This window comes from Apodemus sylvaticus, chromosome 6, assembly GCF_947179515.1.
Source record: "Apodemus sylvaticus chromosome 6, mApoSyl1.1, whole genome shotgun sequence".
Classification (NCBI taxonomy): Eukaryota; Metazoa; Chordata; class Mammalia; order Rodentia; family Muridae; genus Apodemus; species Apodemus sylvaticus.
The window spans coordinates 17,155,222-17,172,815 of NC_067477.1; the positions used below are offsets into that span (position 1 = coordinate 17,155,222).

At 47.4% G+C, this 17,594-nt stretch overlaps 1 protein-coding gene across 1 annotated transcript in view; it reads right to left on the reverse strand.

Annotated features, from left to right (window-relative positions):
- Ak7 (adenylate kinase 7) overlaps positions 1–17,594 on the reverse strand; it is a 66,061-nt gene that overhangs the window by 11,172 nt on the left and 37,295 nt on the right. Inside the window, exons 11-14 of the mRNA XM_052186686.1 lie at positions 17,019–17,147; positions 16,154–16,283; positions 4,764–4,892; positions 2,441–2,509 (exon numbers count right to left, since the gene is read on the reverse strand). Coding sequence (XP_052042646.1) covers positions 2,441–2,509; positions 4,764–4,892; positions 16,154–16,283; positions 17,019–17,147 — 457 coding nt within the window. The remainder of the gene's footprint in view (positions 1–2,440; positions 2,510–4,763; positions 4,893–16,153; positions 16,284–17,018; positions 17,148–17,594) is intronic.

Here is a 17,594-nt window from a genome sequence, read left to right on the forward strand (position 1 = left end):
GAAATGCACGCAGAACCCACAACTCCAGAGAACTGAAGGCCAACTGGCAGTGGTAACTTGTTTTATTTTCTCTCCCTCCGTCCCTGCCTCCCTCTGTCCTTCCCTCCCTCTCTCCCTCCCTCCCTCTGTCCTTCCCTCCCTCTCTCCCTCCCTTCCTCTGTCCTTCCTCTCTTTCTTCCTATAAATGCAGCAGATGTTGTTAAGTAGAAAACCTCTAATACCACTGTGACTGTCACAGCTCTAGCCTGTCACCTGCGGATGCCGTGGGAATGATTTCCCCACAGAACAGGAGAGGCTCAATTAAGGTTTTGTGGTTGTTTTTCTGGATTTTTGTTTGTTTTTCCCTTTTTGTTGTTTTCAGGATTTGTTTTTATTGTTTTATTTTTGTTTCATTGTTTTATTGTATTATTTATTTATACGTAAGAGCTAGCGTGGATGTATGCCTGCCGTGTGTGAGGAGAGATCAGAGGAGAGCACTGGATCCACTGGTGCTGGGTGAGCAGCCCAGTGTGCCGGGAACCAGACTCAGACCCTCTGAAAGAGCAGCAAGACCCCTATACTAGTTACTTTCTGTCGCTGGAATGGAACCCTATCAGCAAGGCAACTTATGGGAGGAAGGCTTCTTTGGGCTTATGGTTCCTGTGGGGCAGGAGTCCATCACCACAGTGAGAAGTGCCAGGCATGGCGGCTGGCACCGCAAGCTCAGAGCTCATCTTGTGAACTGCAAGCAGGAAGCAGAGAGAGAGAGAGAGAGAGAGAGACAGACAGACAGACAGACAGAGACACAGAGAGAGACAAAGACAGACATAGAAAGATAGGACAGAGAGACAGACAGAGACACAGAAAGACAGAGACAGAGACAGAGAGAGAAAGACAAGACAGAGACACAGAGAGTCAGAGAGTCAGAGGACAGAGACAAACACACAGAGGGAGAGAGACACAGAGACAGACACAGAAAGATAGGGCAGAGAGACAGACAGAGAGACAGAGATCAAGACAAAGAGAGAGAAAGACAGGACAGAGAGACACAGAGGACAGACAGACAGACAGACACACACACACACACACACACACACACACACACACACGGGGGGGGGGGGATGGGAGAGAGAGAGAGAGAGAGAGAGAGAGAAAGAGAGAGAGAGAGAGAGAGAGAGAGAGAGAGAGAGAGAGAGAGAGAGAGAGAGAGAGAGAGACTAAGCACAAACTGGGATTGACATGAATCTTAACTCTTAAAGGCTGCCTTGCCATTGGTACCCCAAAGGCACGCCCCCGCATATTCAAATGTGTGAGCCTATGGGGACAGTCTCTTTCAAACCACAGTCAGTTCTTAAGAGCCATCACTCAGCCCTCAGTAAGGTGTGATTGTGCTCAGTGCTTGATGCATTTTGAGCTGAACTGTATCCAGTTGCCCCCATGACCTGCATAGGCTTTACTGTGGAATTTGGAAAATGAACTCCTCGGAGGCGGTTCACAATCCTCAACCAGGCAGCCCTGGGTTTTTAAAGCAATAACTTCATTCTCCCTTTTGCCAAAGTGTATGTCTACCTGAAGGAGATGTCTGAGAAAACCTTTTGGGCATTTCATGTTTCTGCCGCTGGTTTCAGAGCCCACAGTGCTCATTCCCGAGCTGGCAGGAAAACTCAGCAGCTAAGAATGCTTGCTGGAGCCTGGCCATGGTGGTGCACACCTTTGATCCCTTGGGAGTGCTTGGGAGACAGAAGCAGGCGGATCTTTCTGAGTTCAAGGCCAGCCTGGTCTACATTTTAAGTTCCAGGTAGGCCATGACTACAAAGAAAGACTTTGTTTCCAAAATGAATGAATGAATGAATGCATGAATTTATACTTTTCCAAGGGAGCACAGGTGTAGTTCCAGAGTTTAGTCCCCAGCCCAAAGCTGCTTATATCTCTAGCTCCATGTTTCTGGACTCTGAGCAGCCCTAATCGCATGTGCACATACCTACACACAAACATACATGCACAAGTGTCACTAAAAAAAATAAATCTTAAAAAAATTAATTTCCTTGCAGATGTCCCAGCACCCACGAGAAAAGACCAGTGTGGTGTCACCCACTCCGAAGGACTGGGGAGACTGAGACAGGAGACGCTCTGGTGCTCCCCGGCCAGACGGCCTGGCTGAATCGGTAAGTGACAAGTTTGAGAAGGGACACTGTCTCACAAAACAAGGTGGATAGCTCCTGAAAAATGACACTTAACGTTGACCTTGATGCTCACAGACGTGTGTCTACGTGTGCATGCCTGTACATGTGATTCTCACAGGCATGTGTCTACATGTGTATGCCTGTACATGTGATTCTCACAGACGTGTGTCTACGTGTGCATGCCTGTACATATGACTCTCACAGGCATGTGTCTACGTGTGCATGTCTGTATATTCCTCCCCCCCCCACACACTATTGGAGAGATATTTTCAACTCACCAGGTGTAATTAATTTATCATAGGGAAACATTTTGCCTCTGATTTCTTCTTCTTCCTCTTCATCTTCCTCTATGAAATCAAAAATATAGGTGGTTATGCTTTTTTACCAAATTACTAGGGAGTCACAGGAAAAGTTCAAATGCTATTTTTTAATTAGAAAAAAATTCTGTTTTTTTTTGAGACAAGGCTCACATTGTAGCACAGGCTGGACTTGAGTTCACAGCAACTCTTCTGCCTCAGCCTTTCCTTATGGAGCCCAGGCTGGCCCTTAATCTTGCAAACTGGCCTCTTCCTCCCCTGTACTGAGATTACAAGCATGTGCCATGCAGGCCTGGCTTCAGATGTCATACTGCGAACATACATGTGTACGCATTTATATGTATGCATATATGTGTGATGCTGTGTGCACATGTATGTGGAGGCTTGAGGTATATGTTGGGTACCTTCTTCCATCACTTCTTACCTTATTTGGGGGGACAGTGTCTTTCATGGGACTTAGCATTTACTGATTCAGCTAGACTGGCTGGTCATCAGGCTCCAAGGGCTATACACCTCAATGGTGGGGTTACAGCCACAAGCCAGCATGCCCAGCTGGGAGTTGGGTGTGGTCCTTAGGTTTGTGGGGTATGGCAAGCCCTTTATGGACTTCGTTGTATCCCTAGCTGGCATAGGCATATTTTAACTGGCAATCATTAATGGAAACCAGCCATAAACAGAACACTGAGCTTAGAAGTCATCTCATAACACATAGCCATTGTCAGACAAACAAATAAGGAAATTGTGGTGTGTGGAGACTATTCCACCTTAAAAAGGAGGGGCAGTATGTGTATGTAGACTATTCTACCTTAACAAGGAGGGACAATGACTTAACAAACCTAAGGACAGGAGCTAAATTAAATATGCCAGTCACAGGAGAATGAGCTTTGTATGATTCCCAAGGTGGAGGCAGGAGCATCAGAAGTTCAAGGTCATCCTCCACTACACAGTAAATCTGAGGCCAGTCTGGGCTACAAGAGACCTTGTCTCAAAATAAGAGAGAGAGAGAGAGAGAGAGAGAGAGAGAGAGAGAGAGAAACACACCCAGATAAAATAGAAATCAATTGCTGTCAAGAGTGACAAGCCTGGCGGTGGTGGCACACGCTTTTAATCCCAGCACTTGGGAGGCAGAGGCAGGCAGATTTCTGAGTTCGAGGCCAGCCTGGCCTACAGAGTGAGTTCCAGGACAGCTAGGGCTACACAGAGAAACCCTGTCTCAAAAACAAACAAACAAACAAACAAAAAAAGCAAACAAAAAACAAACAAAAAAGAAAGAAAGAAAAAAAAAAGAGTGTCACTGGAAGCTACCATGACTGTGTGTGGCATAGAGATACATATAACCATCGGTGGAGTGAGGCTACCATCTTGGACCATGTGGGTGGCAGCAACCTAGGACAGTGGAGTTGTAATCTGTCACACATGGACACTTACTCTGACAGACATGGGCGGAATCATATCTAGATCTTGGGACACTGTAGTGAAAATCCCTTTGTCACAGGGGCTCAAGCTCCTGTGTCCTATATAATTTGAGTAATGTAACTCTCCGATACTTTACTGTCCTAGTGTCAGAGGATCTAGCTTATACCAAAGACAAGCAAAGAAAAGGGTATAGGGTACAGCTCTCAGGGGGTAGATTTGGGGGTGGGTGGGTTTCAAGATAGGATTTCTCTATGCAGTCCTGGCTGTCCTAGAACTCACTCTGTAGATCAGGCTGGCCTCAAACTCAGAAATTCGCCTGCCTCTGCCTCCCAGAGAGCTGGGATTACAGGCGTGTGCCACCAACACCGGCTCTGGAGTGCTTTAAAGGTGTGTACTGCCATGCCCAGCTAGGGGGACAGATCTTATGCTCAGTGTTGGTGCTCCCATAGGACAAAAGGAGAGAAAAGAGATGGCAGAACCTAGTAGCACAAACCAAGCAGAGCACAGAAGTGTGGTGTGGCATGGCGTGGTGTGGCAGCACACAGTGGCTGGAATCCTAGCCCTAGTGCTTGGAGGCCGAGGCTGGAGCTTCAGGGAAGTGCAAGGTTACTCACAGCTACATACTGGGCGGGTTCAAGGTCAGCCTGGGCATCTTAGGAAACAAAAACAGTTAGGCAAGAGAAGAATCAGAAATGAGTTTCTCCCGTTTTTTTGTTTAACTGGGCAAATATTTCCCCAACAGTAAGACTGTAAAAATAAATAGATAAAAACAAAGCAAAAGAAAGACAGATTTAGGAAGACTAACAAGATGACGAGGTTCCAACTTAAGAGAGTGTGAACTCAGGGCACAGAGGGCGCCCGTGCTTACGGTTGAACAGGTCTTTCGCTTGATCATAGGTCTTTGGGAAGCCATCCAAAACGTAACCTTGGTTCCTACAAGGCATAGATTTGAGCTTTTCTTTCACAAACCGAATTATATATTGGTCTTCTAGCCGACCTGGTTTTAAAAAAGAAACAAAAAAATAAAACATATCTATAAGTTACTGCGACACATGCTCCATACAGGTGAAGATGCTCTAAACTCCTCCAGAGACCGTTGTGTGGGCAGACATGTCATTGAAGACCCCCATTCTTTTGCCCTTAAAGCTAAAATCAACCCTTGCTGTGGTTTCATTGCGAAGTTAAAGCAGCAGAGGCGGCAGCGAGGCAGCAAACTGAGCTACAGAAAGGACAGAGTAGGGGCGGGTGTGTGTGTGTGTGTGTGTGTGTGTGTGTGTGCGTGCTTGGAAAACTGTCTGGGACACAGGCCACTGAGCCATCTCACCAGCCCTTTTCCTTTTCTTTCTTAAAGATTTATTTGCAGGGCGGTGGTGGCACACCCCTGTAATCCCAGCACTCTGGGAGGCAGAGGCAGGCAGATTTCTGAGTTCAAGGCCAGCCTGGTCTACAGAGTGAGTTCCAGGACAGCCAGGGCTACACAGAGAAACCCTGTCTCAACAAACCAAATCCAAAAAACCAGAAACAAAAAAACCCCAAAGATTTATTTATTATTATATGTAAGTACACTGCAGCAGTCTTTTATGTGGGGTTTTCCAGACAGGGTTTCTCTGTGTAGCCCTGACTCTCCTGAAACTTGCTCTGCAGACCAGGCTGACCTTGAAACTCACAAAAATCTGTCTGCCTCTGCCTCCCGAGTGTTAAGATTAAAGGCGTGTGCCACCACTCCGAAGCTTCCTTTTTTTTTTTTTTATTTATGTGCCACTGTGTGTATGTGGGTGTATGTGTGTGTGTGTGTTGCTGTGTGTCCGTGTGTGCACGTGCCTGTGTGTATCACATGTGTGAGGGTGTCCCTAGAAGGTACTAGATCCCCCGGAACTGGAGTTCCAGGTGGTTAGAAGCTGCCCCATGTGCTGGCAACCTCTCCAAGGGCAGCGCATACTCCTAAGCGCTGAGCCATCTCTCCAGCCCGCCTCCTCTTTATTATTACTTTTTTTACATGTTATTTATTTTGTGGGTACACATGTGCCGTCTGGTGCATTTGTGAGAGTCAGTTCTCTCCTCCTACCACATGGGTCTTGAGGAGATAGAAGACATGGCTGCAGTCACCTTTGCCCCAGCCATCTCTCTGCCTCTCGGTTGTGACCTTAACACATAGCAGTAAATAAACGCTTCTGTTGTGGGAGTTGAGCGAGACAGTAGTTAAGTATTTTTGTGCTGCAGGATATTTGATCACACTGTGAACCCCATGATTTGCTGGAAAAAAAAACCCAACTATTTCTAGTTGTGATGAGTCTCAGCCTTAGCACACACCTTAAGTCCCTTGGTCCCAAACAAAGAAGGTGAAGGTAGTTTTTGGAAGGACACACCCATGTTTGAAAGTGATGTCTAATGGAATGGCAGACAAAGTGAAGAATCAGAGAAAGAGTTGGCAGAACAGGATATGCCTAGCTCTCAAGAAAAGAGAGAGGAAAGGGAAGCTCTTCAGAGAGAGTGTAGAGATGAAAAGATAAGAGTGAGCAAAAAAGGAAGAGGCAGTTTTACTGGGGACGTTTTACAGGCTAAAGAGAGAACAAGCTAGACACAGGTGAAGACAGAACAAGCCAGAGAAGGAGAAGGAGCCAAAGATTAGAACAGATGGCCAGAGTTAGCATGAGACCAAGCAGAGTAAGTCAGGAGAAGCCAGATTGAATCAGTCAGTTTAGAGAGGAGTTTTTGAGTCAGAACAGCTGAGTTGACCAGCTGGCCGGAGAGCAGAAAGAACAAGAAAGGGTGAGCTTATTCAGCAGCGAGTCTCAGAGGCTGAAAACATTCTAGGCCTAAGATAAGATTGTGTGGAAGCCAGAAGCTTCTGGGACTAAGCCTCCGAGATGACAGTTATTACAAGAGAATAAAAGTTATTGTTTGGTTTTGGACCCTGGGACAAGGGACTGAGGTGCATATTTTACAAACAAAGCAGACCTGGCCTCCAGGTTTTTTTTCCAGCACCCCTCAGTCCCTATCTGGCACGCCCTGCCCCCAACCCTGAATTTTCCAGCCCAGGGCTGAGGCTGCCCTTCCCCCAGAGGCTCCTATATAATCTAGACGTTTCCATTCTCTCTCTCTCTCTCTCTCTCTCTCTCTCTCTCTCTCTCTCTCTCTCTCTCTCTCCCTCTCTCCCTCTCCCTCTCCCTCTCCCTCCCTCTCTCCCCCCTCCCTCCCTTTCTCCCTTTCTCCCTCTCCTCTGTCTTTGTCTCTCTTCTCTCTCCTCATCTCTTTCTCTTCTCTTTCTCCCCTTCTCTCTTCTCTTTCTCTTCTCTCTCTGTCCCCCCTCCCCACACCTCTCCCCATTCCGATGACATCCCTGGCCTCAGTCCTTGGGGCAAGAGAGCAGCTTCCAATAAGCCTGCCTATATATAATCTAATCTAGTTGAATTGGTTCTCGTTTAGGCCCAGACTCTAACTCAGAGGTAGAGCTTGCGTTCAGCACAGACAAGGCCCTGTGTTTTACATACACACCTCCACCCTACCCCTCCCCAACAACAGGAGGCGCTCAGTAAATATTTGCTAGATCTGAACAGCAAGCTCAAACTGACTTTCAAAGCCTTCAGAAAAGGGCTGAGGCCAGAGCCTAGAGGCTCAGCGCCTGCTGGGGGCCTCCCAGGGTTTTACTACTCCCAGTACCCAGAATAATAATTAATAAAAGTAGTCCTTAAGGAAAAATGAAGCTATAGTCAGACTGTGCTTGCCCTGCCCCCACACCCACTCCTCCAGCTCACATTTGTGACCTTTGCCCTTTGGTCAGTTCTTTCTTTAGCCCCAGCCCAGAGTTCCCAGAACCGGCTAGGAGAGACTGAGAGGGAGGAGCTGCTCTACCGTGGGCTCTTGGCTGTCCAGGAGCAGTGTGCAGTGGCTCCTCCACGGCCAGCTACCATTCCCGGCTCTGGTCACAGTCAGGCACAGCCTGTCTGTCCACGGCTTGATGAGGACTAAAAGCCAATTGTCTCCCAAAGCCCCAGGGCACACATAGCACCTTCAGCTTCCCAGGGAGTCTGAGATGGGAAACCAATAGTTTTGGGCCGCTTGTTATCATTCTATGAAGGACAAAATGATCTCATTAGAATATCTCTCAAGCTGGGTATGGTGCCACAGTTGAGCTGGGGACAGAGGAAACTGAGATAGGAGTTTAAGTCCAATCCAGGCTACACCATGAGTTCCAGGCTAGCCTGGATGTGTGTGTGTGAATGACACACACACACACATATGACTCAAAATTAGAAAAAATTCTAATTAAGAATGAGGTGATAGCCCATTTGATAGTGTTTGCCCAGTACACACTAGACTCCAGGTTTGATCCCCAGCATCATATACCGGGTATGGTGGCACGCACCTGCAATCCCAACACTCAGGAGTGTGGGGCAGGAGGACAAGGAGACGGCCAGTTTGAGGCTAACCTTGGCTACATGAGACTCTGCCTCAAAATGAAGAAACAAACAAAATATGTAAAAACAAAGCAATTCAAACCAAAAACCTTTCCTTTCTTGTACTCTCCTATGTCACACAGGTCACTGGTATTTGGAATTCAGAAAGTCTTGTCTTTCAGAAACTCAAGTGTCAGGATGAAACAAACAAGAGGTCAAAGGTATTGTTTAGCACCAGCAGATTCCACACCACTTTCCCGTAAGGTTCATGGTTGGCACAAAGAAATAAGAAGCAAATCCAAACTTCACAAAACATCAAAGGACTTACTAGTATTTGAACATGGGCTTTATTTAAGCAATTGGTTTCTGTTTTCTAGAAGGTCTATTTATTCATCTCTATTTGGTGTGTGCCTATGTATGTGCATGTGTGTGTGTGAATATATTGCACTGGTGAGTGTGCCTTTGCATAGAGTCCAGATGAAGATGCTAGGGTCTCTGCTCCTGCACTCTCCCTCTCATTCCCTTGAGACAGGTTCTCTCTCACTGGATCTGGAGTGAGTCCGGTAGCCAGCAAGCCTCAGCCACTTCATCTCCACACTTGATACCTAGCTCCAGGGTTACAGATGTCTAGCTAAGATCCTCACCCACTCATCTGGTTTGTTTTAACCCCTGGGGGTTGCCGTTACTTTCTGCTCATTCAGAAGAGAGGTGTGTCCAGTAGGTGAAAATGGAGTTCCTACAGCAGTTTTTGGTCATTTTGGAATAGTAGAGGTATAGCCACTGCAGTGGTTTGAATAGGAATGTCCCTCACAGGCATGGATGTTTGAACCCCTGGTCCCCAGTAGGTGGCGCTGTTTGGCTTCTGGAACTTTAGGTGGTGCACACATGATGGAGTGTGGGCTTTGAGCGTATATAGTCTCGCCAGCCTCTTGCTCTCCCTATGCCTCATGCTTGGATCTGAAGATGTAAGCCCTCTACACCCTACTCTCGCTGCCACAACTGCTGTTTGCTGCCATGCCTCCCAGGAGTCTCCAAGAGGGATTCTTCCAGCTCTGGAACTGTAAGCCCAACTAAATTGCAACTCGCTTTCATCATGGCATTTCATGATAGCAACAGAAAAGTAATACAGAAAGGTACACTAAGGGAGAGATTGCCTACGTGTCTTTCTCTGGACAACTCTCAGCTTCCTAGAGATAATCCATGACCTTTGCACAACGTTGAGCTCTGTCTGAGACAGGGGACTGTCCCTTTATGCTTTCTTGTTCAGGGATAAATGTTACAGTGTTCATTTGAGAGTGACAGTTCAGCGTATGCGGTGTATGCAGGAAATAGCATGGTAACCATAGAGAAGCAGATAAACACGTCCCTCATCTCCTACTTGTGACAGGAGCACCAAAGATCTGCTTAACAAAAAACTCTCAAACGGCATATTAACTGTAATCTCCATGCTGCGCACGCTTTCCTACATATCTGCCATTTTGTATTTTAAGACAAAATCAAAAATAACATTTATTTTGGAGTCTGGAGAGATGCTCAGCAGTTAAGAGCACTGGCTGCTCTTCCAGAGACTTCCAGAGAACCCTGCTTTTTTACATCTCTAGCACTCACATCTCTAGCAGCAAACAAACACCAGCAACTCATGTGTGATCTTTTTTTTTTTTTAAGATTTATTTATTATTATATGTAAATACGCTGTAGCTGTCTTCAGACACACCAGAAGAGGGCACTAGATCTCATTATGGATGGTTGTGAGCCACCATGTGGTTGCTGGAATTTGAACTCAGGACCTTTGGAAGAGCAGTCTGTGCTCTTAACTGCTGAGCCATCTCTCCAGCCCCAATTTTTTTTTTTTAAGCATAGAATAGAGTTTACTTAGGGCATGGGGAGGAAAGTTAAGAAAATAAAAGAGGCAGAGAAAGGCAGAGAGGAGGAAAGAGTAGAGAAGTAGAGGCGGCCATGACCACATGCAGAGAGTGGGGAAGGGAAGGGGAAGGCAGAGCCCAGGAGGGCAAGAGAGAACAAGAGAGCAAGAACTCCCGGAAGCAAGACCCAATTTTTTTTTTTTTTTTACTTAAAGAGATATTTATTTTTATTTTATGTGTACAGGCGTTTTTGCCTGTATGTGTGTGCACTGCATACATCCTCGGTGCCTGTGGAGGTCAGAAAAAGAAGTCAGATCTTCTGAAACTAGAGTTACACAGGGTTGTAAGCTTCCGCGCCTGTGCTGGGAATTGGCTGACCCCAGGTCCTCTGCAAGAGCAGCCGGTGCTCCCACACTCCCAGGACACACTCTCCAGTCCCCTCCCACCGATCTCCATCCACCTCCTCCTCTCTTCGACCTCTACAACCCCCCTCTACATTTGACTTATTTTTAAAAGATGCTCCACCGACAAGATTACAAGGCTCACGCCTGTCATCTCAGCATTCAGAAGGCTGAGTCAGGAGGATTCCCGAGAGTCTGAGGTTAGCCTGGGCTACGAGGGGAGTAAGAAGCCCACCTGGGATATCTAGAAAGACCCTGTCTCTCAAACGAGAAAAGAGCACGCTCTTTCTTTGTGCGCTGCGTCACGTGACTCCCTTTCTCGGTTCACTTAGCAGAAGCATTCCTGTTCCTAGAAGGGAGGTGTCTCTGGTGCCTTTTGTTTTCTCCTTTGTTCTTCTTGAGCTGTGGTCTAGCTGACCCCAAAGTCCTGCCTTGGCCTCCCGAGAACACAGTTGTGGAATAGTGTGCCTGGTTGAACTTCCTTTTCCAAGACAGAATAAGATTCCTCTGAGGGGAGACACGTGCACAAGGACGTGTGTGCAACATGTCCATGTGTGTGCAACGTGTCCATGTGTGTGTCCATGTCCATGTGTGTGTCCTTGTCCATGTGTGTGTCCGTGTCCATGTGTGTGTCCGTGTCCATGTGTGTGTCCGTGTCCATGTGTGTGTCCATGTCCATGTGTGTGTCTGTGTCCATGTGTGTGTCCGTGTCCATGTGTGTGTCCGTGTCCATGTGTGTGTCCATGTCCATGTGTGTGCAACGTGTCCATGTGTGTGCAACGTGTCCATGTGTGTGTCCGTGTCCATGTGTGTGTCCGTGTCCATGTGTGTGTCCGAGTGGACGACGTCAGGTGTCCTCCTCACTCGGTTGCTCTTCATCTTACGTTTTGTAAAATTAAAAAGAAAACTTTTAGATTGCTTTATTTTATCTGTTAGGAGAGCTTTGCTCACAGCATGTCTGTGCACCAAGTGCATGCTTGGGGCCTGAGGGGTCACTGGAGCCCCTGGAACTGGAGTTGTGGAGCTTGTGAGTTGCCATGTGGGGGCTGAGACTCAGACCCAGGGCCTCTGCAACAACAACAGGAGATTTTAATCTGCGGAGCCATTGCTCCATCCCCTCTGCCTGATTTTTATTTTCTTGAGACAGGGTCTCTCTACATATAGCCCTGGCTACCCTGGAACTCACTATGTAGACCAGGCTGGCCTCAGACTCAGAGATCCGCCTGCCTCTGCCTTCAGAGTGTGAGATCAGAGGCGTGCGCCATTGGCCTCTACCTTCCACCTTAGAGTTTGACACAGGGACTCTCACTGAACCTGGAGGTCTCTGATGTGGTTAGCGGGCTGGCCAGTCACCCCTGGGGGTCCACCTGCCACCAGCCCCCACCCTCCCAGTGTGAGGGCTACAGATGTGTGCCAGGCATCTGAATTCTGGTCCTCGGGTCTGAGCCATCTCCCCAGCTCCTTTCATGGTTTTAGACAGGGTGGCTCTATAAACCCTACCTGTCTACTTTAAAATGAATGAGTGAAGCCCAACTGGACACAGCTTTTTTGTTTGTTTGTTTGCTTTGCTTTGCTTTTGTTGGTTGGTTGGTTGGTTGGTCGGTTTTTGGTTTTTCGAGACAGGATTTCTCTGTGTAGCCCTGGCTATCCTCCTGCCTCTGCCTCCCAAGTGCTAGGATTAAAGGCATGAGCCACCACTGCCCAGCTGGACACAGCTTTTAAGCCATGACCCTGCTTTTCTTCTTTCTTTTACTCTGTCTTTTCCAATATTAAGAATAATTAAAATGTTGCTCTTAACCCACATTCATAATTACTAAAATAGGGTTTAAAAGTAGCTGCTGGGGCTGGGGAGATGGCTCAGAGGTTAAAAGCACTGACTACTCTTCTGAAGGTCCTGAGTTCAAATCCCAGCAAACACATGGTGGCTCACAACCATCCATAATGAAATCTGACGCCTTCTTCTGGGGTGTCTGAAGACAGCTACAGTGTACTTACATAGAATAAATAACTCTTTTTAAAAAAATAGTAGCTGCCAAGCCAAGATTCTCTAGTATCCTGTGCTCAGAGAAGATACAAAGTATAAAGGTGCGTGAAGATTTGTCCATTCTTAGTATAAAACAGATAAACCCCACCAGGCAGACTTGGCTCTGTTGATGTAGGTGAACCGAGTGAGCACCAAGAATTCATAGCTGAGGCATTCTGCCTGCAGGGCAGATGGGGGCGGGAGCTGTGACCAGGTCCGTGCTGTACCTCCCTGTGGGGATGCTGGAGACCTTGGAACTGAGAGGGTCACATGAGGTGAGGGAAGAGTGAGCTCCCCAGGTGTGCTGAACACCTGTCCCTGGAGAGGGTTCAAAGGTCTTGTTTTGTTCAAACACACTCAAGGTTCATGTTCTCAGTTCAAGTAAACACAGACAGGAGGGATTTATGGATGAACTTGATGTCCTAGTTTCGCTTCTGTTGCTGTGATTAAAATATTACGACAAAAGCAATGTAGGGGAACATGGCTATTTGGGCTCAGTTACAGGTTTATGGTTCATCAGGGCAGTGAGACCAAAGTGGCAGGAACTAAAAAGCTAGACACATCATCCAAGCAGGAGCAGAGAGAAATGAATGCATGCATGCTTAGCTCTTCCTCTACGCGTGTATGGTCCATGCCCCTGGCCTAAGGGATGACGCCGCCCACAGTGGGCCACGTCTTCCCACATTAATTGACAATCAAGACAATCTCCCACAGACACACCCGCAGTCCAACTCAAACTGGGGGATCCCTAAAACTAGGACTCTCATCTTGGGTGATTCCAGGTTGTGTCCAGTTGGCAATTAAAACTAATCATCATACTTGAGAAATTGAAGATCTTCCTAGAGTAAGAGAAGGCCAGATAAATACCTCTATTTTTGTAGGAAGTGGGGAGTGTGTATTGGGTGCCAACTGGCAGAGGTCATGGCAGAAGAGTAGTGAGTTTGAGGCTAGACTAGGCTATACAAGGCGATCCTATCTCAAAGCACCAAAACAAAGCAATATAAAGACAGTGTTGGTCCCATCCTATAGGGTGAGGATGGGATATCCAGGCTTCTTCTCTAGAGCCTCCACAGTTCACTCCTAAACTCCAGCCATAAAGTCCCTACTATCTCTAAACATTCCATTCAGCAGATTCTTTCCATAGTTTCTTCTCTTGGAATGCCTTATCTTGAGGGATTTCCCTCCCTTCCCTACTTCCCTAAGCTGGGAGAGATCAAAGGCTGTGGGGGATTAGACTCTAAAACCAGACTATGGTTCCAAAAGCTCTGGTGAGCAAGGCAGAGGCCTCACTGTATCTTCAAATATTAGCCTGTGTGTGTGTGTGTGTGTGTGTGTGTGTGTGTGTGTGTGTGTGTCCCATTCCCCTTGGGTAAATATCTATTTAAACTACATCTCCTGATAGGCACAGCAAGGCAGTAACAAGACTAGGTCAGCCTGTGACGAGAGACAAAGAGGTAACCTGGACTAGAGAGAGAGGCTAGGAGGACCAAAGGTCTTAAAAGCTAGGGGGATGTAACTAGACACTCAAAGGCTGGAACCAGAGTCTGTTCCTTGCAAGCAGATCTAAGAGCCCCGGGCAGTGGCCTGTCCCCTGTGTGGGATATTACACAGGTGACCAGGATGTTTTGTAGCCAGTGCCGCAGCTGGGCTAGCAGGTACTTGAGAAAATGCTTTTGCTTAAAGAAAAGGCTGACTTAAAAAACACTTGGGCCCACAAAGTAAGTGGAAGCCGACTGGAGGGCAGGCATCTCTGCTGAGCTCTGCAGACAGGCGTGTTAACCTGTTCAAGGAACCCCTCTAAACACTGCCATGCCAATACCCACCACATGTCACCCCTCTCTGGGCTGAGGACTCAACAGTGACAGTGCTCGTCCTGAGCCTGCTGCAGTCACTTTGGATTTGGAAACAGCAGGACCTCGCAGACAGACCTCATAGCCCAAAGCCCCAAACCCCCAAAGCCCAAACCAATTCCCTTTTCATGGGAATGGGCTTGTCTCTCTGGAGTCAAAGATTTCTCCATTTGGTCCTAAAAAACCTGAATCTGAATGATCTGCCTGGTCACATGGTCATCAAGACTGCCTAACCATGCGCACCCCTCACCCTGTCCGGGTCGTCTCTCGCTATAATATAGCCGTGTTAGTGGCTGGAAGATGATCTGTTCCCTTTCTATCTGCCCCCCAAAGGGCCACTGTGATGGAGATGCTAAGCTGGTTAGAGTCCCATCTCGGTGCCAGAGGTGTGGTACTGCAGAAGAAATCTCTAAGGCAGACGTTCTCAACCTGTGAGCTGTGATCCCTTTAGGGGTTGAAGGTCCAGTTCACAGGGGTCACATGACAGATATGCTGCCTGCCAGGCACTTACAGTATGACTCAGAACAGTAGTGAAATTAGTCATGAAGTAGCAACAAAAATAATGTTATGGTTGGGGGTCACTGCAGCATGAGAAACTGCATTAAAGGGTCCCCACAGCATTGGGAAGGTGGACAGCCACTGCCTAAGAGAGCCAAGAAGGACAGTCAGGGACACGCCCCACGCCAAAAAGAGCAGCAAGCTTCCTGTGCATTCTGCCCTCTGAGGACACTGTGTCCTTGCTACCTAGTGCCCACTCAGCCTCCATGCAACCCGGGGGCATCAGAAATAGCCCCTGACAGGACAGAGGGAGGGAGAAGGAAAGAAGGAAGTCGCTTGAGAGCCTGGTGAGGCAGGAGTCCCAAACATTGACTATGCGCAGCTCGGTTTGTGTGCAATGTTAGAATCTCTGCGTTAAAGTGAGATAGTGGATTGGTGATGCTGCGATTCGCACTCAGCAATGGCCCTGAGAACACTAAGAAACTGCTCTGTCACAAGGTGACACTACCAACTTCTGATTTAGTTTTTAAATTGGGGAATTATCAGATAGTCACCAGATTATTTTTCTGGGAAATTAGCTAATGGATTATGTACCTTATTGTTATTATATTTACGACAGAGCAGGAAGCTTTAACAAAGGATTTTGTTTTTATTTAAGTGTGTGTGTGTGTGTGAGAGAGAGAGAGAGAGAGAGAGAGAGAGAGAGAGACAGAGACAGAGACAGAGAGAGACAGAGACAGAGACAGAGAGAGAGAAAGAGCATACATTTGCATGCACCAGGGCAGTGCCTGCTGTGCAGTGCAGAAGTTATCGGATCCCCCTGGAGCTAGAGTTACAGCTTGTGGCACAGGTATGTGGGTGCTGGGAGCCATACTGGGGTCCTCTGGGAGGGCAAGCCAAAGCTCTTGACCACTGACCTATCTCCCCAGCCTACAGACTGAATTTTATTTTATTTTATTTTGTTTTGTTTTGTTTTGTTTTGTTTTGTTTTGTTTTGTTTTGTTTTCAAGACAGATGTTTCTCGGTGTAGCCCTGGCTGTCCTGGAACTCACTCTGTAGACCAGGATGACCTTGAACTCACAAATCTGCCTCCCTCTGCCTCCCAAGTGCTGGGATTAAAGGCATGTGCCACCACCGCCTGGCCAGACTGCATTATAGAGCCAGAGCTGAAGCTAAAGCCACTCTGGGCAGCCTGGCACAGCCCCACCCCGGCTCTCTGGGCGTCACCTGCATTCTGCTCCATGCTTTCCTTGATCCCGTCGAGGAGCTCCTGGGCGTCCTCCACATTCTCCTCCTCCTCCTCCTCTTCACCTTCCTCTTCTCCTTCTATTGACTCCTTGGGTGCGACAATCGCCTCCTGTGTGTCACGAGGGTCAGGCTGACTATGCCTGCCACTCAGGGTGCCGTTTCGTCATCTGGCTCGCGAGCCTGGGAAAAGCCTAGGTTGGGAGTTACCCAGTCACCTGCATCATGCACGATCCTGCGGGCCGTGTGCATCTCCCAAGATGGATAGGGGTCTTACGACTTTCCTTAGCTCTGCTTTTAGGAACTACATTCTGTGCTAACTCCACAAGCACCGAGAAGTCACCAATTCTCCACCACACTAGACTGTGTCTTTTTTTTTTTTTTAAGATTTATTTTATCTTTTTACTTTTTTCTCTTTTTTTATTTGAGGCAAGGTCTCACACTAAGTGGTTATAAGTGAGTGTTCTTAACCACTGAGCTATCTCTCCAGTACCTAGTTTGTACCTTACTTGAAGGAAACACATTTTTATAAAACTCAAGACTTTCAGACCGGGTCGTAGTCATGTCGTACATCACAAGTTTAGCGTGTACAAAGTCCTGGGTCCCATTCCTAGTACCCCCTTAAATGACCTTTCATAATTACTTATAGAAGCATACCTTGTTTTTTTTACTAATCCTAACAAAATTACTTTTTTAAAAAGGTAAATAGTCTGATACCAGACTGAGAAGAATGCGATAAGTTTTAAAACTAAACTGAACTAAAAATGTTCCAGCCCACAGGGAGAAGATGAGGTGCACTTGGGGTAGGCTGGGGGCAGAACCCCGACAGAGCAGCTGAGCGGGTTACCAGCTTGGCGATGGCCTCGGAAATCACGTCTTTCATCTTGATGTGGTGCAGTTTGTAGTGCTTGGCCAGCTCTTCCGAGATGCTGGACTTTCCCACGCCGGGGGGACCAAGAATGCAGATCTTGATTGGCTGAGAGAGAACAGAGAATATAGCTCTTAGGGCTCCAGAGCTAGAAGGGGTGCCATTTCTTTTTCCAGGTCTCTGGACCCTTTAGTCTGACTTCAGCAACTCAACCGAACCCCTGACTGACTACTCCAGGCTGGCCTTGAACGTGTAAACATCTTGCATCTATCTCCCTTTCGGTCATTTTGTTAAAACCACTAATTTTGTGCCGGGCATGGTAGCACATGCATGTCTTTAGTGCCAGCACTCAGAAGGCAGAGGCTGGAAGATCTCTATGAGTTCGAGGCCAACCTGGTCTAGAAAGCAAATCTAGGATAGCTAGGGCTTGTCACACAGCAAAACCCTCTCTCCAAAAACCAAAACCAAAAGCCAACCAAACCAACCAAACAAAAAAAACCACACTACGTGTTCCTGTCTGAGGCAGTTAGAGAGCCTGAGGCTGCCTGGGCTACA